The 25778-nt window shown below is 47.9% G+C and overlaps 2 protein-coding genes across 3 annotated transcripts in view; one reads left to right on the top strand and one right to left on the bottom strand.

Annotated features, from left to right (window-relative positions):
* The window catches only part of FANCM (FA complementation group M), a 65957-nt gene extending 62465 nt beyond the window's left edge, over positions 1-3492 (top strand). For both annotated transcript variants that reach the window (XM_051621542.1, XM_051621541.1), the window contains 3 exons: positions 261-636; positions 2114-2405; positions 3262-3492. In XM_051621542.1, coding sequence (XP_051477502.1) covers positions 261-636; positions 2114-2405; positions 3262-3409 — 816 coding nt within the window. In that variant the 3' untranslated portion in view covers positions 3410-3492. The remainder of the gene's footprint in view (positions 1-260; positions 637-2113; positions 2406-3261) is intronic.
* An 819-nt stretch (positions 3493-4311) lies between these two features.
* On the bottom strand, positions 4312-25462 carry MIS18BP1 (MIS18 binding protein 1). Its single transcript, XM_051622045.1, has 16 exons — positions 25276-25462; positions 21860-22084; positions 20311-20813; positions 18922-18998; positions 16834-16964; positions 15907-15997; positions 15361-15521; positions 14049-14305; positions 13802-13976; positions 11399-12266; positions 10350-10522; positions 8504-8646; positions 6250-6395; positions 5534-5612; positions 4926-4983; positions 4312-4747 (listed from the first exon to the last, which is right to left on the bottom strand). Exons 1-16 carry the CDS (start codon positions 25460-25462, stop codon positions 4653-4655), a joined length of 3369 nt encoding a protein of 1122 aa, XP_051478005.1. The 3' UTR covers positions 4312-4652.
* Positions 25463-25778: the final 316 nt, after the last annotated feature.

The raw sequence follows: 25778 nt of genomic DNA, 5'->3' as shown, positions 1-25778 counted from the left end.
GAGGAATCCCCAGGGGTAGCCTGCCCTTTGGCAGTGCTGGTGGAGGGCACTGGCACAGGAGCAGGTCAGGTCAGCTCTGGTGGCAGGGGAGCAGCAGGTCAGGGGCTCTGGTGGCAGGGGAGCAGCAGGTCAGGGGCTCTGGTGGCAGGGGAGCAGCAGGTCAGAGGCTCTGGTGGCAGGGGAGCAGCAGGTCAGAGGCTCTGGTGGTCTCTTAGAAATCTGGGATCTCTTAGAAATCCTGTGATTTTCAACATTTGCAGGTAGGAAGTTCCTCGAAGAACACCAGTGGGGGCACTTCAGTTCCCACCTCTTCTGCTTCCACACACCCCTCTCCAGCTGCAGCTCCGTTTCCCCTGCAGCAGGAGCCTTCCCTCTGCATCCTGGCCGACAGCCGCGAGATCTCCTCGGGAGCAGAGGTGATCTCCTCCCTGAAGGCCACTCACGGGGTCAAGGTCCAGGTTTGCTCCCTGAGCAGCAGCGACTACATCGTGAGCAGCCGCGTGGCCGTGGAGAGGAGGTTTCTCTCAGAGCTGCTGAGCTCTGTGAACAGGAGTAAAGTCACCCAGCGGATCCAGCGCCTGCAGAGCACGTTTGAGAGAGTGTGTGTGATTGTGGAGAAGGACAGGGTGAAGGCAGGTAGGTGCTGGGACACGCTGGGTGCTGCTGAAGGCTTGGGCTGGCCACGCTGGCTGTGTGTGCAGCCCAGACCTGGAAGCAGACAGGAAGCCTGTGGTTTGGTCTCTGCACTGCTGCATTGATGAGGTCACCAGCCAAACATGCAAACTTGTTTTGCCCTCAAGGCCCGTTTGATCCAGGCAGGGACATGTTACCTCATTATTGCTGAAGCAGGGTAGCAAGGTAACTCCAACATTAACTGACCACATTAACCTGCAAAACCCCCAACTTTGAGACAGTTTTCAACAAAAAGATGAGAATAGTGCAATAAAGGAGCAAGCACAACCTTTTCTGTGCTCAGTACTAAATTAATAGCGGACTAAAGAAAATTTCCTTTTCTGGCAGTGACCTAAGGAGCAGCCTTGGTTCAAACTGCAGGGAACTTCCAGGGTTTGGAGCCAGGGAGGGTGGGATCCAGCCTGAGCCCACCATCCCACATAATGTCTGCCTCCAAACCACAGAGATCTAACCAGGCAAGGCAGCAAGCAGAAGGTCATCAGCTGAGGAAAATTAGCTTTTAGGAAAACACAAAAGGAACTTTCCTGCCAAGTTACTTGGGCTGTGCTTGAGCTATTGCCTCGTGCCACTAAGCAGAGAACAGGAGTCTCAAAGGTGCCTCCTGACTTGATGAAACATTTGTGGAAAACTCAAGATTATTTCTTTCATTTATAGAGTTTGGGCAAGCTATTTATTTTAATCTAAAGATTCAAACTATGCAATCAAACGATTGTACAGACACTGTCTGCTCTCAGTGCCATCTAGAAAGTAACTGAGAGGTTGTGCTTGCACCTGCTTCCACAGGAGATGGAACTGGAGCTCACGGCTCCAATTAAATTACAGATGTTCTGGGATATAAAACTCCAATATCAAAATCAAATTGTTGTGGATGCAGCTTTGTTTTTGTGACATAAATCTAATTTATTGATAGTTCGGATATGGAAACAAATGATTGAAGTGGTCACTGCAGATGTAGTTTCTCAGTAAGGCTGTAGATGAGTGGGTTGTGTTTGAGCTGCCTCTGCCTGCTGCTGAAGGGGTTGGTAATTTCCATCGGGTTTGTCTGGTTTTTCCCATCATGCTGTTTCCAGAGTGCTGCTTGTTTCCCATTTGACACAGTGTTCAAGTACATTCTCACCTCTGTAGCTTTAAAACAACCCCTTCTGATTTCTTTGGTCTGTCCCATTGTTCATCCCTTACCATGTGTTCTCAATCATCTCTCCTAGTGACATTTAATTTACATTTTCATTGTTAATTCCTCAACTAAGTAAATCCCCCCAGGCCCCTCCTGCCTTTCCATGAAATGTTTTCCCCCACTTTATGGTTGTTCCTGAGTTTGCAGAGCAGAGGATCTTGGAGCCATTTTGCTTGGCAAGTGACTCACACTGGGTTTCTCACACTGATTTCACACTCGGATCCCCCTGGGTTTTCTGCTCTGCAGGAGAAACATCCCGGGTTTCCCAGAGGACGCAGCACTACGACGGGCTGCTCTGCGCCTGGGTCCAGGCTGGGGTCAGGATTCTCTTCAGCTCTGGCCAGGAGGAAACTGCTGGTTTGCTGAAAGGCCTGGCTTTGGTGGAGCACAGGAAGAACGCTGCCATTCGTGTGCCAACCGAGGTGGAGGGTCACAAGCGGGACATGTTCAACTTCTACCTGAGCATTCCCAACCTCAGCTACCTGGCTGCCCTCAACATGTGCCATCACTTTGACTCCGTGAAGAGGATGGTCAACAGGTAACACCAGAGATGCACAGCAAGTGCTTTGAGAGCTGACCTTCCTTTCGCTTCTGTGTCTCACCTGGGATCTCCTGCTGGGCAGTCACTGGGGGAGATCCATTCTGTGCCTGTTGCTGCCAGGGCTCCCCAGGAGCTTTCCTGTCTCCTACCAGGCCTGTTCTTCATGCGTTTCTCCATCTGTTCAAGCTGAGCAGACCAGGGCAATGCCAAAGGCTTTGCTCTCATCCCTCCTACTGCCCCATGGTTTACAGAACCACAGAGTGGTTGTGGTTGGAAGGAACCTCTGGAAATCATCTAGTCCAACCCCCTGCTAGAGCAGGATCCCCTAAAGCAGATCCCACAAGAGCAGGGGATGGAGACTCCACAACCTCCCTGGGCAGCCTATCCCAGGGCTCTGTCACCCTCAGAGTGAAGAAGTATTTTCTCATATCCAGGTTAAACCTCCTGTGTCCCAGTTTTTGCCCATTGCCCCTTGTCCTGTCACTGGACACCCCTGAGAAGAGTCTGGCCCCACCCTCCTGACACCCCCTGTAGATATTGACCAGCACTGATGAGATCCCCCCTCAGCCTCCTTTTCCCTCAGCTGAACAGCCCCAGCTCTCCCAGCCCTTTCTCATTTTCCTTCCCCCTTTCATGGCATTCACTGTTCTTGCTGCTGCTCTCTTAGGCTTGCTTAGTCTGGTGTGCTCCCAGCCCTTGGGAAGTCAGAGAGGTGACCACCAGCAGCTCTGGTGTTCCCGTTGATCTCTCCTGGACTCTTCCTGCCCAGTGGCAGTTTCTCCTTTTGCCCCAGTATGCCCTCAGCACTGTGAAGAGCTGCAGCTGAGGTGTCCTCCTGCTGTGTCTCTTGCAGCTCCCCGCTGGACCTTGCCAGGGCTGCCCAGGTGAGCCCCCAGAAGGCAGAGGAGATCTACCGGTACCTGCACCACAGCTGTGACCTGCAGCTGCTGCCCGAGGGCCTCTGTGCCAGGGGGAGGCACCAGGCAGCTGCCTGGAGCTGAGGGGACCCCCTGCTCTTCTTTTAAATGCACTTTACTGAGTTTTGAGTCACTGTACAATATGTAAATAAATCCTTGTGGATACAGCAGGGGTTCCTGGGCATGTTGTACCCACTGCATCCCTCCCAGGGGTGAGCACACAGCAGGGCTGGTTCTGCAGGCAGGGCTGGCCTGTGTGCTAGGCATGATCCTTCCAAAGCTTCCTTAAAAATGAGAATGTTTGGGCAAAGAAAAGCTTTCTGTCTCAGGCAAAAAGGTGGTGACAGGGGAGGGAGCCTTCCTGCAGCTACTTGCCAGCTTGGTACCCTTGGGTCCCAGGAAAAAAAATGAATTGCTAAGTGTTCCTTCCTTGTCTTGCCCAGAGCACTGAAAGGTATTTACTGAGTTTGAAGTAGAGATGGATGGGCCCGGGGCAGCGAGTTCCCTTGCCCTCAGGTGGTCTCACAGCTGCCCTCTCCTCTCCTGGTCCCAACCCCTGTGACCCTGGCTTCACCCTTCCCTCCTGCTGTGGCTGCAGGGGGTGGCGACTCCCCAGGCCCAGCCGGGCGCTGCTGCCGCGCTGTGGCAGCTTGTTTTGATTCCTTCCTGTCCCATGCTCGTCCAGGAGGAGGCTGCACATGAAGAGTTCATCACCTTGCTGCCTCCTGCTGAGGTGTGTGGGTGTAACACGGAGCAGCTCCAGGCTGCTGGAAGCTGTTCACATCTCTTTAAAATCAGAGAGGGTAAAAAGGTACCAGCCCAGATCACTGAAACAAGACAGGGAGAGTGTGTGACTCCTGCTTCTCACCCCTCAGACAGTCTGACCCATACATGAATAAAATAAACTTGTCCTTTTTTATTACATTAAGGAAATGTAAAAACTCATACTCTTAGCAGAGGAAACTAAAAAGCAGTTCCATTTACAGACTCTACCGCTATACATTTATTGTACAGCCATGCTTCAGAAAGATGTTACCTTAAAATGAATCAGAATTTTCCAGCAATTGTTATCTGAGCATGTTTCCCCCCCTCCCAGGAGAAACAGGGCAGCAGGAGGGAGAAGCCAGCAAAAGTGCCACTTGGTACACATGGAAAAATGACAAACACTGGACAGGCAGCAAGATGAGAACAGGGATAAAAGATATAAAAACATGGCAGGTCAGCACAGGTCACACCTCCTGACAGCACAGAACAGCAGCTGCCGGGGCAGCCAAGCCCCCCACTTCACACCAGCAGAAATGAGGAGTTGATAGGTGCCCAGAGTTCATCAAAGGGAGCAGTAGGAATCAGCCTGTTCTTCCTCTGATGAATCCGCTGCCTCCACTGCGAAGAGCTTCCCCACCCCGGGGCTCCGAGGCCCTTCTGCAACAGCAAAAACCAGGGAGCATCAGTGTGTGTGCCCAGGCTTGCAGCTCCAAAAAGCACAGGTGTTTGTGAGAAACAAACTCTGGAAAACCCATGGAACACCCAGATGGTGGGCACCCAACAAGCCGGGGGTGCTGGGAAAGGAAGCGAAGGAGCAGAAACCAGGAATACTCACTTGTCTCACAACTGAACTTGGTTCTGTGTGACGCTGGTGTCCCGAGCACCCCTGCAGCCTGGCAGAAAGAAAAGAGAGCATGGCAGCCTCAGCACGGGCTCAGCCTTACACTGGAGTTTATACCCCCCCTCTCACTATGCCACATGGTCACTTTAAACTGCTCAGCTACCACAGGTGCTTTCACTGAACTGCAGGCAAAAGCCATTTTTCTGCTGCTGGGATCTCAGCTTTGCATGACAAAGGCAGAGGAATTGCAAAGCCTGGGCTGCTGCAGGAATGCACACGTACACTCAGTGACCAGCTGGTGGGACAGTGTCCTGTCCCACTGTACAGAAGAATATAACAGGAACTTAATGTACCTGGAGATTCAGAATTCAAGAGCAGTTACAAATCCTGACAGAAGCACCATATTCCATCCTGGCACTAAACAGCTGTTTTTGTTAGCAAAGAACTTTTCTCCTGGACAAGTAGATACAAAACCCAGGAGTCGGGGGGGCAGCAGGGGAGGGCTCCTGTTTTCCCACTTGAATGTACACACTAGTGTGCGATCCAGGGATTCTTCTGCCTGCTGCTTAGCACAGCTTGGCATGGGAGAGGAGCAGCCTTACCGACTTCTTGATGTTGTCCCAGGTGCCTTTGCTGCCCCGTGTGTTCTGCATCCTGAACACGTGCCTGTCGCAGTCGTTCCTGCGGGCAAGGGAGCAGCTCAGTGTCACTCGTGTGCCACCTACCGAGCGCGCTGGGGACAGCTAAAAGCATCACACAAACAGCTCTACTTCAGAGGGAACAGCAGCACGGCCATTAACACTTAGTGGTCAATTAGAAACGGCAGCAGCTCTGGGAGGGTAACCACACAGAAGTGTTTAATTGGATCACGTGCAAGTCTCTGTCAAAGCTTCATCATCTTGCCAGATGCAGCTTACTTTTGTCCCTCAGATCAAATGCCACTGGGCAAGTTTCAAGATGATTCCAATTTGCTTCAGTAGAGCCTGAAGTGATTGGGTTAAGACTCAAAATGAGCAGAGAAACTGCTGAGGCTGAAGGCCAAACCACAACCCTCTCCAAGCACCAAAGGATGTGTGACTGGCACTGTTCTGGTGGCCTGTGCTTGGCTGAGTGGCTCAAACTGCACACACTGTCCAAGGAAAGAGCCTTCTCTGACCAAAACCCTCAGAGGCTGCAGGATTTACTCTGCACGTGCTAAGTCTGGAAGTGAACTGGTGTCCCAGTTCCAAGAGCAACTTTTCTCTGAAGACAAAAAAACAATCTTGAAGAAAATGAGAAAGGAAAAGGTTTGCAGAGGGGCAGTGGTATGAGTTCCTACCTGTTGATGGGTACCAGCATCCCAGGGCTGATATGCCCACACTGAGGAGTTTTCACCGTTGGGAAGACAGCTGAGGAGGGGGTGAGGGGGTGATCCGTAAGTGCAAAGTCATCATCATCATCTCGGCTTCCCCGCAACGTTGGCAACTACAAAGCCACATCAGAGCAATCAGTGAGCTGCTGCTTTCACACAAGTCTGCTCAAAAGGCATCTCACGGGTCTGCCTCAGGGTGGCGATAGGACACGGGCTCTTCACAGCTCTGAACCTTGGTTCTGTCCCTCGTCCCCAGGGGGAGGAGTCCCAGACTCTCTTCTCCCTCCACAGCAGTTGCTCTGTTCCCTTCCTCACTTCAGTTGTGGTTTTGATGCCACTGTGTCCCTGGTGAGGCACAGGAGCCAGCAGTGTGCAGAGGGCAAGGACTCAACATGGCAGGCAGATGACACCTCCATCTTGCTCTTTATGGTCCTCCCGTTGACACCCAACATTTTTCTGACTATTTTGGCTGCTACTACACATTCAAATAATTATTCCTGATTAAAACGATGAGCCCAAGGCTGACCATTGCTACGCAGGAGGAGGATTTCAGGATTACTCAATGAAATTCTGGTCCTTCCATTTTGAAGAGAGAAGAAAACTGGAAAGGTTCAGAGAGGAGCAGCACGGCTGATCAGAAGCACAGCAGGGCCTGGGAGAGGGAGAACCACAGCTGGCACCAGGGCTGAACAGGGACCAGGACAGTTGTTGGCTGTCTCTTCCCCATGAGAAGAGGAGGACAAAGTCAGCAGATGCAAGTTCAGAACAAGATAAAAGGTGATGATTCTTCACACAGCAAATAATTCAGCACAAGAAGTTGCAGCTGTGAAGAGTGTGCAGGTTCCAGGAGGGCCTGGATTGGTTCATGGAAGGGGAACACACTCATGACTCCTAAATACACAGGGTGTTGCTTCTGGCTGTACCCCACGGGAGGTTGGTTCCATGTGCACAGCTCAAGCTAGGCACAAGGAACTTAAAAGAGAACCCATTTGAACCACTGGCTGAAATTGGGTTTGACCAAAGAGGAGTCTCCTGGAGAATCCCCCGGCAAAAACAGGGTTTCTGGGACATGGGTGCATGGATTCTCACAGCCAGTCTGCTTACACTAGTCCTGGGGGTTGCTCCATAGCACGCTGTTGTTCGTAGAAAGAACTGGAATTACCACTGCTTCAGGGCTGACTTCCCATCAGCCATGGCATTACTCTCCTGAATGAGTGTTAAGTTGGACCAGATGATCCTTGAGGTCCCTTCCAACCTGGCATTCCATGATGGATTCTGCTGCCAGAACAAGAGCAGCAGTGCTGCTGCAGAGAAAAGCCACAAAGGGCAAAACCATCAAGAGCCTGACAGGGGCCTTTGGGAAGCTCTGCTTCAACAGCAGAGCTGCTTGGTCAGGTAACAGCACAAAGAGAGGCATCAGGAAATGTACTTCAGAAAAAAAAGAAGTTGTTCTCTTGCTGAACGAGTGACTTTCCCTTTGCAGATGAAAACAGAGTCTTAACGAGCACCTGGAGGGCCTGACTGTGCCCACCACAGCAAACTGGAGGCTTGTCACAGAGAGGGTCCTGCTGCAGCTCTGGTGCTGCACCTGCTGGGTGTGATGGGGGCTGCATGAGGAGTGGGAGGGGAGGGCAGGACAGTCCTCCTGCTTGGGGTGCTGGCAATGTGTCTAACCAGGGAAATGGAACAGCTCTTCAGCACAAACAGGAGAGTGAGTAAAAACCACAGGCAAGGGCAGGAGGGTAACAGAACTGCCAAAGAGAAACCCACCCACAGGCAGCACTGAGAGGCAAGTGGTTTTAAATGCGAGAGGCACTGAGGGGAGCAGCATGTGAAGTAGCAGCATGACTTTAGGAAGTACCCAATTCCACAGCACATGGAACCAACAGTTGTCCCTGGGACAGCAACATCACTGCACAACCAGTGCTGCACAGCACCAGGAGTTCCCCACAGAGGCAAAAGGACCCCCTACCACAGCCTGCTCCCCTCACAGCCTGCTCTCCTCACACCCACTCAGTGGCAACAGTGTCTGCAGAGGCCACATTCCCTGCATTCTCACTGCCAGCAATCCAAGTATTCCAACACCAAATCAGGGGAATAAACCTCTTCCCCCAAATCCTCAAGGCTTTATTGATGGAACTGAACCAGGAGACTTGTAACACACCCTTCAAGTACCAACCAGACAAGCACAGGGATATATCCACTGGTTTCTCAGACTTACCTTTACTCTTCTGTTCTGAAAGGGCGTCGCGGTGAAAATATCATCGTGGTTGTCCTTTGGCAAATGGTCCAGGAAATCTCTCATCTGCTGCTTTCTTTTGAAGGTTCCCACTTTGGCATTTATCGTAACTGGCTCATTCTTATCTATGTAAATCAACACATTAATTGTTCTAAGACATCAGTTATGTAGCATGGTTTTAAAATTTGCTAAGACAGCAGTACTTGTGATACAGTTCAGTCTCTGCTTGCTGGAAGTGTCTTAGAGCTTCCCTGTGATCCTTGGACATCTTACACATTTTATGCTTTCAAAAATAATTTCTCTACTACATCTTGATCAGAAGCTTACTCTAGAGCCTTACACGGTCATTGAAGTACCAGCTGGTTTATTACAATTTTAACAGAATTATCCAGGCATCTGCATGTCAAAGGAAGAAGACACTAAGATTGATCACCCATGTCAAGAGGCACAGAATGCTCAGACAAAGGCTCTGCTGCAGAGACCAATTCAGCATCCTCAACACGAGGTTTGTGGGATGCTTAGCATGTACAGCTCTACCCTTCCACACCTGAATCCAACTGCCATACCCCAATAATGAGCCATTAAACCTTGAAGGAAAGAAAGGGCTTTGTGGCTTCCACTGGTGTGTGTGTTCCTGTCCTCTGCTTTCCCTTACAAGGGGCTTTCAGGGCAAATTCAGAAGACCATCTTCCCAATATCCTCATCTTCAGACAAAAACTGATTCTAGTAAAGAATAAAACTTTCCTAATCACAGAAGTGCACGGAACTTTGATACTATGATAATACCCAAAATAGGGTGGTTTCTAATTGTGTTCCAAAGTGCTCAAGAAAAATACCACCAGTGTCAAAGATGAACAAAACTTGCAAAACTGCTTCCCTGCAGATTCTCACACAAATTCTGTGACTGCAACAAACATTCCAAAGAAACACTTGAGTAGAAATGCAGCGTGCTGTCCTGCACTGGAACCCTCCACCTGCTGCTTTTCTGAGTTGCACAAAACCACAGCTTGAGGACTTTGAGGGCAGGGAAACCTACTGGGATCCCCTGCTCTGCTCTGTGTGACAGAGGCTGCAGTGCTGGAGCCATGAGTTCCCATGGGAAATCCAGTAGCTGTGGGTAACCTGGATCATCTCCTTTGGACAGAAAGTGATTTTCATGCTTTCAGTAAACAGAGACTGCTGCACAGCTTTAAACCCCAAGGAACATGCCCAGAGTCTTCTCTGCCCACTGCTGTTTAACATGTAGAGCTTCAGCTTCCAGCAGCTGAGCAGTGGCAGGTCCCTGCCAGCCAGAGGAACTGCTGCCCAATGACTTCTCTTACCCACTCGGCAAGTTGCTGAGACCTTCTCTGTGCTAAATGACTGCCTGGAGCATCTGGTGCCTTTCACAGGGCTGTCTGTAACTGTGAGTTACTGGCCTCAGAGCTGGACAGAAAACAGCAACAGGCACCTCAGTGCCAGACCCTGGAGAACAAAACCTGGCTGCCCTTTGTGCACCCAGACAACTCACATCACTTTGGGAGAGAGCTCTGCAGGTAGCGCGTTACCTACTAGGCCTCCAACAGCCTCTGAAGGTATCAATAGCTATTGACCCTTAGGTGGCAAAGCCAGTTTAAATCTTACCATCATGCCAAAAACTAGAAAACTCTAGAAATATCTTTTCTCACTTCAGTCATTTATGACATCCTCCAGTCATACTGTGGAAGAGAAACTGCTTTCCTGTCAGACCCTCATGTGTCTTTATGCCCGTATCTCCCAACACACAATAAATGCTGAACTGAAGGTTATTTGAAGACAACAAAATACCCAGGGACCAAGACATCAGTACCTTTCTTTCCTGGTTTTCCTGAAGTGGCTGTCCTCTTGGCCTGCTTTATTCCACCTTTTGCCTGTTGTTCTTCCACATACTTCTGCTGGCACTCCTCAGCAGAGCGGGACCCCACGGCCATGGCCACCTCCAGCCAGAAGCCGCCGCGGTGCTTGGGGAAGGAGGCGACGGCCCTGCCAGAACAACCCGCAGCCTGTCAGGCCAGGGGGCTGCACAGCACCCCACCCCACCCGCCTCCCCACAGGGGAGATGGAGACATCTTGTCTCTGGTGCCTTGTTCCAGGCACTTCAAAACATCCACAAAATTGTTTCAGCCATTTAAGCTGGCAGCTCCACTGCAAGATAAATCCTTCCCTACTGCAGCCCCTCCACCCCCTAGGACAGGAGCTCATGCTTTCCAGGTTTCTAATCTAAAAGAAACAAGTAATAGAATGACCACGTTTGGTTTTAACTTACATAATAAATACTGCCAAGTAGCTTAAGTAATTGGATGATGCATTAATTAAACACTCTTGCAGTTAATCTCCCCCTTACAAAACTTAATTCCACAAGCTTGTCATGCTTAGCATTTTATGCTGTGAGGGGAGGCAAGAAGCTACCTCTGCCTTGCTGTCTAAATCAATACACCTTTTACCATATTATTCAACTACTCATGTTTTTCAGTTTTACTCACAGGAAAGTTTATCACTTTTAACAGGATTATGTACGTGCTTTTGAGAAACACGCAGAGGATCAGATTCACAACATTTTGCCCAAGATCTGTGTTCCTCTCCTCTCACATGGATGGCACTAGTAGGGCCTGCTGCAGGCTCATGCAGTTATCAATTATTTTACAAAATCCTCAGCTGTCTCCTTTATTTCCCTATTTTGCAATTTGTTAACGAAGATTGATTTTGTAATAGGGAATTAAATGTAAAGGAAACTTTTAAAATATGGTGAAACAGACTGAATCTGAGAAATCCAAACCCAGACCACTCAACCCCTCAGGTGTATTAGCCTCCTGATATCTGAGGGAAACTTTGCCCTGGGGAAACAGAGCAACCACTTGCCTGTAGAGCTTCTGTAACTCCTTTTCAGACCAACCATCTGTTGCCCTTGGAAAAAGTTCTAGAGATTTCTGCACCTTTTCTCTCTCAGGTTCTCTTGATTTTCCTGCTGAAGACTTGGCAGTATTAGAAACTTTACAGTTTGTTTTTTTGTCAGATACGTTTCTGTTTCGTTCTTTTACTTGAAATTCCTCTTCACTGGTTTCAGACTCAGTGTCAGATGAAAGCAAGTAAGTCTGTGGGTTGGTTCTTCTTCTTGTCCTCTTATCAGGCAGATGGGAATTACTAGACTCATTAGTTGTTTTTCCTTCAAATAAATCAGAACCATCAGTGGATGTGGACACACTTTGCCTCAAGGGCCCATTAAGGGAGGCAGCAGAGTGTTCTACTGCCCTTTTTTCACGTGGCACCTTGTTTGCATCATGCTGGGAACTTTTACAGTTAGAGGAAGATTTAGAGTTTTGCACCTCGTGCTTTAATAGAGGTTTATTCTTCCTTTTGATAAACAGTGGCATATCTTCACTGGATTCTTCTTCCTCATCTTTGCTTGATGATTCTTCTGTTAAATGTTTGTCTTGAAGTGGTTTGGCTGACCTTAAAGAGTACCTGAAAGTCTCCCGAGACACAGTCAGTTCTCGATATTCTGTTCCTCCTTTTTCCTTTGTCACTGCTGAGGTTCTGCTATTGGAGTGATGTTTGTTTAGTGCTGCAGTACTCAGGGGAGTCAGCCTGACAGAAAGCTGTGCTTTAGCTCTTGTTCTAGTGATTGCACCATCACCCTCCTCATCATCTGAAACGAAGCGCCTGGCCTCCTTGCTTCCAGCAGACTTGGTCTCTCTTACGGAACTTACTTCTTTCTTGTGGTTTTTCCCTGAAAGAGATCACACAAGGTAACAGAAACCATCATGGTGTCCTCAGCCATGCAAGGACCAGCCCTGCAGGATGCACCACGTCCCACACTCCCTAAGATCTGTGAACTCCTGTCTGTTCCAGAGGCTGGAGGAGGAGCTGTGCAGTGCAGCTCCCCCTGCTCTGCTGATGCCTCTTCCCACATTAACACAGCCTGGAGCTCCTCAGGACAAGGAGAGATTCTGTTGAGTGGTCACTTTGGGATACAAAAATAAACCAAGCACTGCTTTGCTGGGAAACACAGCAAAATGTCAGAGAGAAAGAGGGATGCTTGAAAACATCCATCATGCCCTGTGCTGCCCACCCCTTCCCCATGGAGGAGTGAGGCACAGGTCACCTGCAGCCCCTTCCCAAAGATTACCTGACAGGTAACCATCAACTCACTTCTGCTGTTAAGGGTGTCCACAACTTTACTGAGAACCAGCACCCAGGGAAGCTTCCCAAGATCACTGCACCTCCTTTCCCAGATGTGCATCACAGGAGGATCAGTAAAGGCTTCTGCCCTCACATTCCTGTGTATTTGGGATTAAATTCTCTAGGAACAAGAGGCTACATGACAGAGACATGACAGCATGTCCCAGCAGGCAGCCCATTCCTCTGCCTGGCACTCGAGAAGTAGGGAAAACCCATTTACAAAGGATTCCTACAAAAAACCTGTAGCACAAACTGAATTCATTCTGAGCAAGTGTCCCCTGCTCGAGGGAGATGAGCAGCAGTGGGGACATCCCTGCTCCTGCCCAGCTGGCTCCCATGACAGGCTGCCTCCGGACAACCAAAGGAACTGTCACAGAACCACAGACTATTTCCAGTTGGAAGGGACCCATAAGGATCATTGAGTCCAACTCCCTTTCTAATGAGGATTATCAAGGCTACAAAAGGGAACATGAAAGTATTGAGCAGAGAGAGGATAAAATAGTCAACAGAAAATGTTGCTAAAATGCTACGGCTGAGATCGAGCAAACACCAACACCCCAAAAGGTTGTGCTTAGTTTCGCAGGAGACATTGCAGTTGGTTTAAAAGAGAAATTTCTTTCTATTTACATCGTTGTCAGGGTTCTATTGTGTCCCAGATTTTATTAAAAATCAAGGTTTTAAAACTTTTTTTTTTGGTCTACACAGAAATGTAATTTCTTTTAACTAATCCAGTTTAAAAAGTAAAGCCAGACCTAAAATCAGTTGAGTGGGCTGGTGAACTCCCCTTCAGGCTCTCTCATGCCACATGTAGTAGCCATGTTGAGGAGCAGAAATGCCAAAAATATCATCATATTTTCATTTCCAATTCCAGAAACAAGTCTGCATGTTCCCATTATGTAAATAGTTTATATCTGGAGCTGTAAAACTAGGCATTAATGGCACTCTGATAATCCTTCATAGAAGAAGCAACTGACCATTAAAAGACTTGAACAGTTTCTTTGCATTAGCAAGACATCACCAGGCTGCTCTGGCACACAGCTCATCATCAGCAACTCAAAAAAGAAAAAACATCCAGTTTTTTACCTTTACTTTGGCTTTTTGATGTTTCTTCTGTTGTCTTCGTTTCCTTCTTTCCTGTATTCTTCTTATAGGTAGATCTGGTGTTTCTTTTGGGTTTTGTGTTACTGAACATCTTCAAAATAAAACAGTTTAATCTAAACTTCTGCAAGAGATTACATACCAAGCCTACTGACGCCAGCTCTGAAAAAGCCAAATGTTTACAGGATGGGTGGGTTTACAAGTCACCTGCATCGCCCAGGATCTACTTAACGCTCTTGTCATGAACTCGGGTGTTCACGCCCACGCAGGCAGCCAAAGCCACTTCAGCACCTTTCAGCAGCAATTTGCAAAAGCCTCTTACCATGCTCAAGTAGTCGATCCCGCCCTGTTGGACAGTAACATTGAGTTCCTGATCCACAAACTCTCGTTGCCCACACCAGAAATTCAGCGGCGGCTGAACGCGGCGCCCGCTGCGCGTGTAAACTCCGTCGCTCAGCACAGAACTGTCCCGTGCGGGTGGTGTCACAGCTGCCAGAAAAAACAAGCAATACAGCTTTGTCCCAAATACTGTACTGAAATCCACCTTTGCTGACTTCACAAGCATAGGAGCAATATTGGGTTGAAGCCAGCTCATTGGTACCGACTACATGGAAAACATTAAGCTTACTACAACGTGATGTTGTTCCTTTAAACATACCTTAACATGACCAAAGGAAAAATCTTCACAAATTTTAAGAATTAAAAGCTCACAACGGTCAATTAGACTATATTTAGAAGGTTATAAATACTGTAAAAGTCATATAGGGAAGTAGAATGATAGAGAAAAGTTCTGACACTGAACTTATCCTAACTGTAATGAGAGAAATATATAAAACAGCTTTTATCGTGTGAGCAAGAAAATCTGATTAGAGTATTAACAAATAGTACAATAAAGTTTGGACAAAGCCCTGCTGGAACCTAGAACCAGGTATTAAGAAGTCAAAGTTAAACCCAGAAGTTGTTAGTGTCCCTCCCAAAGCTAGGATTGCATTACAAGGCAAAGAAAAAGGAGGAGGATCAATAGGTTAAGGCTTTACAACCATTTCCCTTTGGAAGCAAAGCCAATGTAATGGATTTTTCCACAATCCATTCCATCCATTCCCAGTTGTTAGCACTCTTTATGCCTCAACTGTGGCAAAAATATTAAGGTGCCATAAAATAAGTCTGCACTAGGACCAGCCTTGATGGAGGTATTAAATCCAACAGGTGTCCCAGAAGGATCAAGAAGAGAGTACATTATGCAAAATAGCAAATGGGAAAAAATTATGTCACATGTGCTGTCAGAACAAACAGCTTTGGAGTCACTGCCTTCAGCTACTACAGACCAAGAGAGACATCCCTGAACCAGAAATAAACAAGTCAATGCTCAATGATCTTGACTGTGGTCTAAGTGAACACAAATAACTTCACCCAACTAGTTTGTTACCTCTTCCATTCAGCCTAATTAACAAGATAGAAAACAGACAGATATTAGGTATTTTTTGCTGGGGAAAATACCTCTCAAAAAAACCTTTTTCCAAAGAAAAGGATTAGTTAATACCCACAAGCATTTTCACCATTCTTGGGTAACACTTCATAGGTGGTGTTCCTGGTTTCAGGTTTCTTTACATCTCTTGCTGAGCCTTTTGCATTTTCCAACACATCCGTACCCACCGAGTCACTGTCTTCATTTTCAGCCTCACTGGTGCTCTGTTTGCGTTCTTTCCTAATGATTTGGAGTTCAAGAAAAGAAACAATAAACCCCCAAAGCAGTTGTCTGTAAACAGCACATTAACTTAGCTGTCTCCTCCTCCCAGCAAAGCCCAGCAGCACAGAGCAGCTGTGCCCAGTCACCGTGTGAGCCACTGCCTCAGTGAAGCCCTTTGCTTCCCTTGAAGGCTACGTAAGCAAGTGGAACAAAACCAGACCCGTCTATGGAGGAAAGGTGAAGGGTGTCTGTCCTTCCAGAGCTGTGACCACTCTGTGCCTGGAACAGACTCTTCATGCACACATCTACTATCTTTCATACCTCTCTAGTACAGTATTCAAAAGCAAAATTTCAACAAATAGTGAGAGGACACTGCAACAAAACACAATCCCAGAGAAATTACCTTCTTCTTTCCAGAAGAAACTCCTCAACATATTCCTTCCACTTTCTGGAAAACCCGTATTTGAATCTTCTGATGAAACGATAGGGAAATCCTGTTTGAAAGAGAAGGAGCATTAACAAGAGCTGAGCAGTACTTCTAATCAGAAAGAGCAGAAATAATACCCAGTACAACCAGAGCTTGGTAAGCACCTCAGAAGCTCCCAACACTTATAAAAGTTTCCAGCTTGCCGCTCTTCATCTTGCTGGACTGGCACGTGGCTTCTCTGCAGAGTTCCAGAGTCCCTGAGAGGGTCTGAGGTTTTAGAGCTCCCATCAGGTCTCAGCTGTTTGGGACTGACCATATCAAGGAAACTTCACTTAGAAGAAAAGTGATTTTGTGAGAGTTACATGCTAGTTATTTCAACCTTCAGCTCCTTTAAAATACTTCAGGAGTAGCATTTCATTACAGCACATAAATTCATCCTCTCTATGGACTGGATAAAATGTTTCCTGGTCATCAGGAAGGGCTCTAGGCAAAGCACAGCAAGTGCCTTGGCACAGCTGGAGGCTGGCATGGAGAGAGCACCACGGGGGCTGTGTGCAGCACTCCTGCTGTGGGGTTCTTGGGACACCAAGCACAGAAAACAGCTTCCCAGGGACAGAGCCTGTGCTGTCCCCAAGCCTGGACTGTCCTTTGCAGAGTTTCATCAGCAGTGACCAGAGGACAGGTTTGGCAGCACAAGCTGAAGCTGCAGCCCCCTAAAAACACCAGCTACAATGAACATTAGAGAGTATTTCAAAATCTGATGCCATCTCTTTCCAGCACGTCCTGAATACTGGCTGAACCCAATTAGCACGAATAGACAAAAAACATTCATTTCAGCAGGATGTTCCGTCATAAATCTAAAGCCCTTTCCAGTTTGTAATGTCACACTCAGAATCATCTGACCTTCTTTACTCATGGAAGTTTCATCCATGTTTCCCTCCAGCAGGTAGATGTTGCCAGATGATGTTTTCACCTGGTTGTGGGCGATGCGCTCCGTGACGGCGTTACTGCGCCAGGGCAGGTTCTTCATATCCCTGAGGAAAGACAGGTGACATGGAGAACAGAAACAACACTCTGCTGTCACAGGAGGAGGAATGTAAAGCTAGAATATTGATATTCCATGTGAGACTGGCAGTGATGACGTATTTGATGAGCAATACAGACTCTGGCAGGATGGGCTAGGTTTTTTTTTGTCTTAGCTTGGAGGGGAAAGTTCTGGCCTTGTTAATACTTGGGCAGGAGACCAACTGAACATGTCAAGCAAGTTAGTCACAGAACATCAGCTTCATGTTAGGCTGCAGAAGCAAAACGGACTACGAGACTCCATCCAGCTCCTTACCACACTGATACCACTATGTAAGTTACAAAAGTACAGGTCAAATGTTTATTTTCCCCAGGTTGATCACGTTTATTTCTGACCTTCCTTTTTAAAGGCAAGAACAACTGAAGAAGGAGCCCTAAGATGTACAAAAATTAGAGTTGTTAAGAAACTATTAAGGGAATTCTCCATGAGAAGCAAAAAACAGATCCAAGCATTAGAGCAGAAAACCTACAGGGTGTTTGGACATTTTTTGCATTTGTTTTTGTTTGGCTGTTTTTTTAATCTATATATTTTTACAACAGTAACCAAAATATCAAATTACAGATCAGTATTAAGGACTGAAACTAAGACCACAATGAAAACATTCAACTGTGCAACTTGTCACAAAACACTAACAGAAATCAGTTTAGGGGATCTACAGAGCAAGGAAATGTATCATGTAAGCAGCATGCATCAGATACACACCAACACAAACGGAAAGAGAACGTGTTAGTAGGGAAGGGTGCAAAGGGAGAGGACCAGTTGTTGCCATAGAGCCATGAAACAAATGTCAAAATCCTCCAAATCCTACCCCAGAAGGTGGAGCCTCTGGCTCGGCTCAGGAAGTGCAATGAGTTCCTGCCCCTCACACCACTGCTGCTGCCCAGTGAGGTGCATGAAGTCACTGGGTTAGGTAGTTACTAGCTACAGAAAGATAACTCTCTTTCCCAAGGATGTATTTTCAAAATGTCTTCAAACATCTTTATTGCAAGCTAAACGCCTCTGCTCTGACACTTGTTTTCCTGATCTTCTAGCTATTCGAACACAATCCGACCAAAAAACATCACCAAAACCCCACAATCAGTATTCAGGTGGGTCAGCTGCTGCCACGGCTCACCATCTAGCAGCTGTGGGAGTAACTCCAAGTTACTCACAGGTGACATGGCAGGAGCATAAGGCTGATAGTATTCTGCCCCAAGTTTGGCTGAAAGCAACCACAACACAGAATTTCTGTGACATGAAGCAGAAGCTCATGAGACCCCCAGTCAGCACCAGTTTGGAGGACCTACTTGACAAACACATTTGTTGCTGTTCCTCTTAAGCTCTTAGATTGACTCAGGTCTGGACTTTGAAATGACAATTTAACCAGTAGTTTCCTGGATGTGGGCACTCTACTTCTTGTTCCCATGAAGGAATTAATCTCTTCCTTGATAAAGAAGTTTGAACTATAACATCACTTTGTATCCACCAAAGGCTAAGAACAGGTTCCATGGAGGTGCAGCTCCCATGGCCACCTCAGCCAGGACAGCCATGGTTCCTTCTGCCCACCACTCCTCAGCCTCCAGCCCTGCAGTGCCTCACCCCCCTGCACCTGCTCTGCTGTCCTGCAGGCTCTGAAGCAAACAGTCCAGTGTGCTTAGTGAGAAAGAGTTTTAAAAAGCTGTAAGAGCTGTAAGCACTGCCACAAGGGTTAGGGTGCAAGCAGAGGGCTGTATTGCCTGTGGCTAGGGAAGAAAGCAGCAAAAGTGTGTGAAACTGCTTCCAGGAGTTACCACGATATTCCCAGAAGGCAAGTGTCAGAGCTGCAGCTGCTCAGCCAGGCGCAGATGGTTTAGCCTTTCTAGCTCAGCTGCTGAAAGCCCAACCAACATGTTCTACATTGCATTTAAAGCAGAAAACTGTTTCCTTACTTCCGTTTTCCTTCAACATATATTGCTGTGTTGCCATCCATCACTTTAATTCTCCAGCTGGTTAGGCAGACATTTTTCTGTTACCACAAAAACAAAAATAAGTGATTTTTAAATTAGACTGAGCTCTACAACACCACCAAGGCATTACTAGCAAAGCAGACATTAACTGATGGATCACTTGAGATATTTGGGCACCATCCTCCTGAGCAGAAAATAAATGCTATACACACAAATGTTTAAGCATAATCAAGCTGGAGTCTAATGCATAAATGAAGAGAATAATTTAAATTACAGTTACTTTTGAGTAATTGAATATTGACCTTCAGAAGACAAAGTCATTGGCCAAGACCTCTAGCAAATCCAAAAAGCTCCTCACAAAAAATGCCAGCACTGTGCCATACCTCTTACACCTTGTCCACTGTCCTCCATTACTGTTCAGAAAAAGATACCCAAGAAAAAATAGAATTGTATTTGTTAGCTACATCATTGCTGAAATTCAGCCAGCATGAAAAATGGCTGTATCTGGTATTGCAAACTGCTGACAGAGCTGCAGCACCTTCATTTTGCACTCAACAGGCAGCAAGGCAGTTGCACTTCAGAAAACAGCATGTGAAACACTGGACTTTGTCTTATAGAAAACTTCTCAGAAAGCATTTTTTAACAGCTGAAACTACTGCTATTTCCCCTCACCACTTCAGCTAAGAAAGGGTAGCTGCTGAGGAATGCAGCCCAGCTCACTACACACCACACTCCTCCAGGTGTATCCAGAGTTGGAAATACTGCCCAGCAGCATCAGAGCAAATTGAACAGCAGAGCTGCAGTCCAGCCTGCTAGGAAAAGGTTCTTGTCCCACTGAATTCAACAGAAGCCTGGATATTCTGTAGGAAAGCCAAGACTTTTCCCTCACTATCAGCTGTACAGCCTCAGTTAACTTGAGAACCACCCCCAGCCTGCAGCTGGGGAAGGTCTCTCCCCTGCTTGGACAGCCAGGAGCTGCATTGGCCAGTGATTTGTTTCAGGTCCATGTACCAACACCTGGCAATTAACATGCTAAAGAGAAAATGTAGGAGATTCCTTCAGGTAGAGAATTCTTTCAACACACACTATGGCTTGTGAATACTAAAACAAAAGCCCTTTTAAAAAACAAACAAACAAACAAAAACAACTGAACAAAACACAACAAAAAAGCCCTGACCTTTGTCATCTTGGAGTGCAGAAAAAAATAAATCCTTTTGATGGGAAAGTGTTTACCAGTACAATCTAATAAAACAGCAGTTTATTCTCTTCTGAGTGTTCAGCACTTCTGACAAGAAATAAATCACAGCTACCAGCCACAAGCAGCCCTGATCAGGAATCTATCAGGTGCCCTAGAATACTAAGTTCTCCCACCTCTTTGTCTGCTTTGCCAACACCTTGATCTGTAGGACATTTATCCAAAGGGACCTTACAGCCTTCTTTTGGCTTTTCTTTCCTTGGAATGTGGACTCTGGGAGGAGAGAGCAGAATATCAAGAAAGCACTGGGAGAGCTCTTCAGAATTGTTCTCCAGTATCTTTCCTGCTTCATGAGCAGCTTGCTTATTACTTGGCTGTAACTCTCTTCTGTCTTGATGAAGTTCCGTATGTTTTGCTTTTCCATTTCCCCACCTTTCTTGTAACTGATCCCCATTTTTAAAAGGGGCAGAGATTACAGAACTAGTCACTGTATTCACAGACATTTCATCATCAGCATCCATTGATTCCACAAGGAAATTATCTTCATCACCCTTATCAGTGTCCACACACTCCAGATGATCATTCCTGAGCTGCTCAGCAAAAGCAGGTTTGACTAATGGCACTTCTGTAGTTGAGGAAGGAGGAATGTTCTGCCTGACTGGGTTGGAAAGTGTTGGACCTGCCAGGTGAAAAAAAAAAAAAGAAAAAAAAAAAGGAAAAATAGGAATAATAATAATAAAGAAATCAGGGATATTTGAGAATAAAAACACATTCATGAATTTAGCTCAGTTTTTAGTTAGAGGAGGCTGCACTGATGAGCACTACAACAATAGTGAAAGCACTGCCTGTTTATTCCAGGAACTGGCATTTGTTTGGACTCACTTTTTGTCAGCACCAGAACAACCCCCCTGCTGTTAAAGACATAGATATATCTCCCTCTTTCCCCCAAAACCAAGCTAATGCATGCACCTCATTTTTATTAATAGTATATCTCTGCCATTCTTCCTCTCTTTAATGAATCCACCTTGCTCAGCAAAACAACAACAACAAACTGTATTCACAAAAAAAACCTCACAACCCAAACCCCCAAATATTTCTGTCTTTCCAAACTTGAAGATCTGGATTTCTAGCCATGCTGCTGCTGTGCTGGGAGCTACTGGCACTGGGGGTTGAGTTTTCAAAGGTAAGTTCAGTTTTGAAGTTGAGCATTACTAAGACTTTGGCATGCATCTCTGACTTCATCTGCATTTTCAAAAGTGAGTTACAGGACTCAAGCATATACAGGGTTGCTGTCAAGTAAAAATATGAAAAAAAAAACCCTACAAAGATATGACAATTCCTCATGGAACCAAACCTCCTCTCTTCATGTATTAAAAGCTAGGAGAGAAGAGCTTGCAAATAAGGGGTTTAGGCTTTTTTCCCAGCAACTTTCTCCTTCACTTGGCAAAGCTTTACATCTAGCCCCCAAAGAACTGCTCAGCCCAGCAGCCTGGAGGCAGGTGGTGTCGCTGCCAGAGGGGGCAGGTGCACTCACGGGCTGCTGGCACAGCCCTCACCCAGTGAAACCCGCTCTAATGCTGCCCCCCAGCTGGGAAAGGGCAGATTTGCAGGTTTGTTTCTCTTGTTTTCCCACTGCCCACAGAATACCAGGAAAGAACAATGCTCCGCCAAAGCACACGGGAGGTTATAAGGATAGAAAGGGGTTTTAAGAGCAATTCCAAGTACCTTGTTGCTTCTGCTGCTGCAATTTCTGCTGCTGCAATTTCTGCTTCATGCGCAGGAAGAACTTCTGAGGGGACTCCAACACCAGAGGGTCCATGGACAGTGCTTTCATGGTTGGGTTTTCAGGGACCCGAGTGCCAAATAAGTCTGGAAAATAATAATTAACAAATCTTTTAATTTGGGGACAGAAAACATTTTCATGTGGAGGCAGGAAAAGTGAAGTACATACTTCATAAGATACTAAACTCTGCTAACAACAAGATGTTTTGTTTTCTTTCCCAAGATGGACAAGGCAGTGCAGCCTTTCCTTTTCCATGGGGGTTGGCTGTTCCCAGCTGCACATGAGAAGTTCCCTCAGGTGTATGTCTGTGTCTGGATGTAACCCAGCCCCAAGGAGCCAACAGCAGGTTGGAGGTGCCTGAAAATGGAGAGTGTTTCATACTGGTAAGGTCTAACAAGTAGCATGGATTCTACCCCCTTCTGATACTCCATCAAAAGCCAGTATCAGTTTGTAATGTTGCAAGGGCAAAACCAGACCTCTGGGAAAACTGCTGGTAAAAAGCAAAAACAAGTTCAGGAATTTTCACTTGTTATAATAATCATAGAATGGTTTGGGTTAAAGGCCATCTAGTCAAATGTCTGTGCAGTGAGCAGGGACATCTCCAACTTTATCAGGTTGCTCAGGGCCTCATCCAACCTGACCTGGAATGTTTCCAGGGATGGGGCATCTACCACCTCTCTGGGCAACCTGGGGCAGTGTCTCACCACCCTGTCTGTTACAAATGTCTTCCTGGTATCTAGTCTGAATCTCTCCTCTTTCAGTTAAAACCATCCTCCTGTGTCCTATCACTACCAGCCCTGCTAAAAATTCTGTCCCCATCTTCCTTATAGGTCCCTTTAATGCTCTAAGGTCTCCCTGGAGTCTTCTCTTCTTCAGGCTGAACACCCCCAACTTTCCCAGCCTGTCCTCACAGCAGAGGTGCTCCAGCCTCTACATCTATGTTGTGGCCTCCTCTGGACCCACCCCAACAGGTCCATGTCTTTCCTGTGCTGAGGACCCCAGAACTGGACCCCGCCCTGCAGGGGAGGGGTCTCACCAGAGTGGAGTAGAGGGGCAGAATCCCCCCCTCAACTTGCTGGTCACATTGCTTTTGAAGCAGCCCAGGATGTGGTTGGTCTTCTGGGCTGCAAGTGCACAATGCCAGGTCACCACTACCCCCGAGTCCCTCTCCACAGGGCTGCTCTCAATCCCTTCATCCCCCAGTCTGTGTTTGTGCTTGGGATTGCCCTGACCCAGGTGCAGAACCTTGCATGTGACCTTGCTGAACCTCATGAAGTTCACCAGGGCCCACTTCTCAAGCTTGTCCAGATCCCTCTGGACAGCATCCTGTCCAGATTGCATTTGATCCCACTGTTATGTCACTGATAGGGATACTAAACATGGTCCCTATATGGACTGCTGAGGGACACCACTTGTCACTGATCTTGGTCTGGACATTGAGCTGTTCACCGTCTGGATGTGACCATCCAACCAATTCTTCATCCACCACAGTCCAGCCATGAAATCCCCATCTCTTCAATTTAGAGAAGAATGTTGTGGGGGACCATGTCAAAGGCCTAGCAGAAGTCCAGGGAGATGACATCTGTGGCTCTTCCCTTGTCCACTGATGTAGTCACTCCATCACAGAAGGCCACTAGGTTGGTCAGGCAGGCCCTGCCCTTGGTGAAGCCATGCTGGCTGTCTTCAATCACCTCCCTGTCCTCAATGTGCCTTTATACAGCTCCCAAGAGGATCTGTTCCCAGGCACAGAGGTGAAGCTGTCAGGTTGGCAGCTCCTAGGATCCTCCTTTCTGCCCTTTTACAAATGGGTGCAATCTTTCCCTTGTTCTGGTCACCATAAACAAGTTTAACCTCATTTTAATTACATCTAGCAGAAATACTAAGAGCAACAAGTGGGTTTATGTTGCAGAAAGGAGACTTAGGAAAACTTTTTCCTCTCTTGCCACAAAATGAGGGCACTGCCACCTCTGTAATGGCAAGTTCTTTTGAGTACAGCATCCAGCTGTCCATGCCAGTGGGCAGATAAGACAGGCCGAGCACTCAGCCTCATTTTCTGCAATTTATGTCTTACAATGAACACAGACAAGCCAAGTAGTTACCCCCCCCACCCAAAACTGAGCAACAGTTTAGTACAGGAGATGTACGTAGTGTACTTCAAACAGGAATGCATGTAGCAAAGCAGCATGACCTGTCTGATAGACCAGCCAATGTTCCAGTGGGTGTCACACTCCAGGTGGTCAGAGCAGGAGAGCAACAGGGCACCAGTGCAGGACACCTTCCTCTTTGTTATGGCCACCAAGGTGATCCCAGGGCTGGAGCAGCTCTGCTCTGGAGACAGGCTGAGAGAGCTGGGCTGTTCAGCCTGGAGAAGAGAAGGCTCCAGGGAGACCTGAGAGCACCTTCCAGTGCCTGAAGGGGCTCCAGGAAAGCTGGGGAGCAACTTCTCACCAGAGAGGGCAGTGATAGGACAAGGGGTGATGGTTTTAAACTGAGAGAGGTGAGATTTAGGTTAGATGTTAGGAAGAAATTCTTCACTCTAAGGCTGGTGAGGAGCCGGGATGGGTTGCCCATGGAGGTTGTTGATGCCCCATCCCTGGAGGTTTTAAAGGCCAGGTTGGACGAGGTTTTGTGCAGCCTGGACTAGTGGTTCCCTGCTCGTGGCAGGGGGGTTGGAGCTTGATGATCTTTAAGGTGCCTTCCCACCTTAATGATTCTATGGCTATACCTGTTACCTGTCCAGGTCTATGAGGCAGAGGACCTTCCCCTCCCCAGCAGCTACAATACCTTTACAGGAGGGACACAGGGCTTCCAACTTCCCTTTCCACCAACTAGCCAGAAACAGGGAATGCACTGGAAAAGCCCTCAGGTCAGGATGCCAAGGGAAACGCCCCAGGATTTCAAAGCCCAAACAACTCTTCCACCAGCCTTTCTCCTTTCTGCATTGACTGCAGAGAGCAGTTAAAGTAATCATCTGCTTTGATTCTTTAAGTGTAATTCTCTGCTTTTTAGGATGTTGCAAAGGGTCAATCCCATCCAGGAACTGAGCAGAGGGAACAGCTGAAGAAAGACTGAGCAAGAAAGGGAGGAAATACCGCGGGAGGGGTTCCTCGGGGGTAAAGAAAGGAGCAATCAACTACGGTACAGACATTTTAGCTTTAAAATTCCCCACCCAAACTCGTTTTTAAGGCCCAAACACGTGAAGGAAAACCAGTACCACTATTTTTTCTACACCTATGAACACCCACTGGCTGCTTTTTTTCCAGATCCCGGGAGAGCGGTCAGTGAAAAGGCAAAGTTTAACCGAGCCGGGGGTCAAAGAGGAGAGAGGTTTCCCGGGGAAGCAACCGAACCAACCAACCTGTTTCCTGCCGGGCGGCCCCCGCAGGCCCCTGGGCCGGTCTCTGCCGCCCTCCGGCCGGGACGGGTTTCCGAGGCCTTTGCCTGCGCTCCGCCAGGTCGGGGGTGAGGATGGGGTCGCTGCGGCAGCCGCTGGCGGGGCCGGCGGGCAGCCCGCCCTCCCTCCGCCGCAGGGCCCGGGCCTTCATCCGCTGGAAGATCTTGGCCGGGGACTGCCGGGCGGGAGGCTCGCAGGCCGCTCGCTTCAGCGCGGGCTGCCTCCCCGGGCCGGGCGGGCTGCGGCGGGCACCCGGCAGCTCCCCGGGCCCGCCGCCCGCCTCCAGCCTGGCCTGGACCGGCCTCCCGCCGCCGCCCGGAGCCCTCAGCAGCTCCTTCACGGGGGTCAGCGTGTCCGCGGGGACGCTGCTGAGGGGCACGGCCCGGAACGGCAGCTCGGCCCGGAGCCGGGGGGGCGGTGGCGATCATTGCGGCGCAGGGCTCGGCGGCGGGTTCCCCTCAGGGCCG

Source organism: Apus apus, chromosome 5, assembly GCF_020740795.1.
Source record: "Apus apus isolate bApuApu2 chromosome 5, bApuApu2.pri.cur, whole genome shotgun sequence".
Lineage (NCBI taxonomy): Eukaryota > Metazoa > Chordata > Aves > Apodiformes > Apodidae > Apus > Apus apus.
This window is presented reverse-complemented; position numbering and strand designations above follow the sequence as displayed.

What these genes read in the sequence shown, in the direction of transcription:
- MIS18BP1 (XM_051622045.1), bottom strand. Translation starts at nt 25,462, where the DNA reads ATGAAGGCCCGGGCCCTGCGGCGGAGGGAGGGCGGGCTGCCCGCCGGC. An exon ending in GAGTTACAGAAGCTCTACAG is followed by an intron (nt 10,523 to 11,398) that starts GCAAGTGGTTGC and finishes TTGTTCTGGCAG; the next exon opens with GGCCGTCGCCTCCTTCCCCA. An exon ending in GGGACAACATCAAGAAGTCG is followed by an intron (nt 4,984 to 5,533) that starts GTAAGGCTGCTC and finishes TCTTTCTGCCAG; the next exon opens with GCTGCAGGGGTGCTCGGGAC.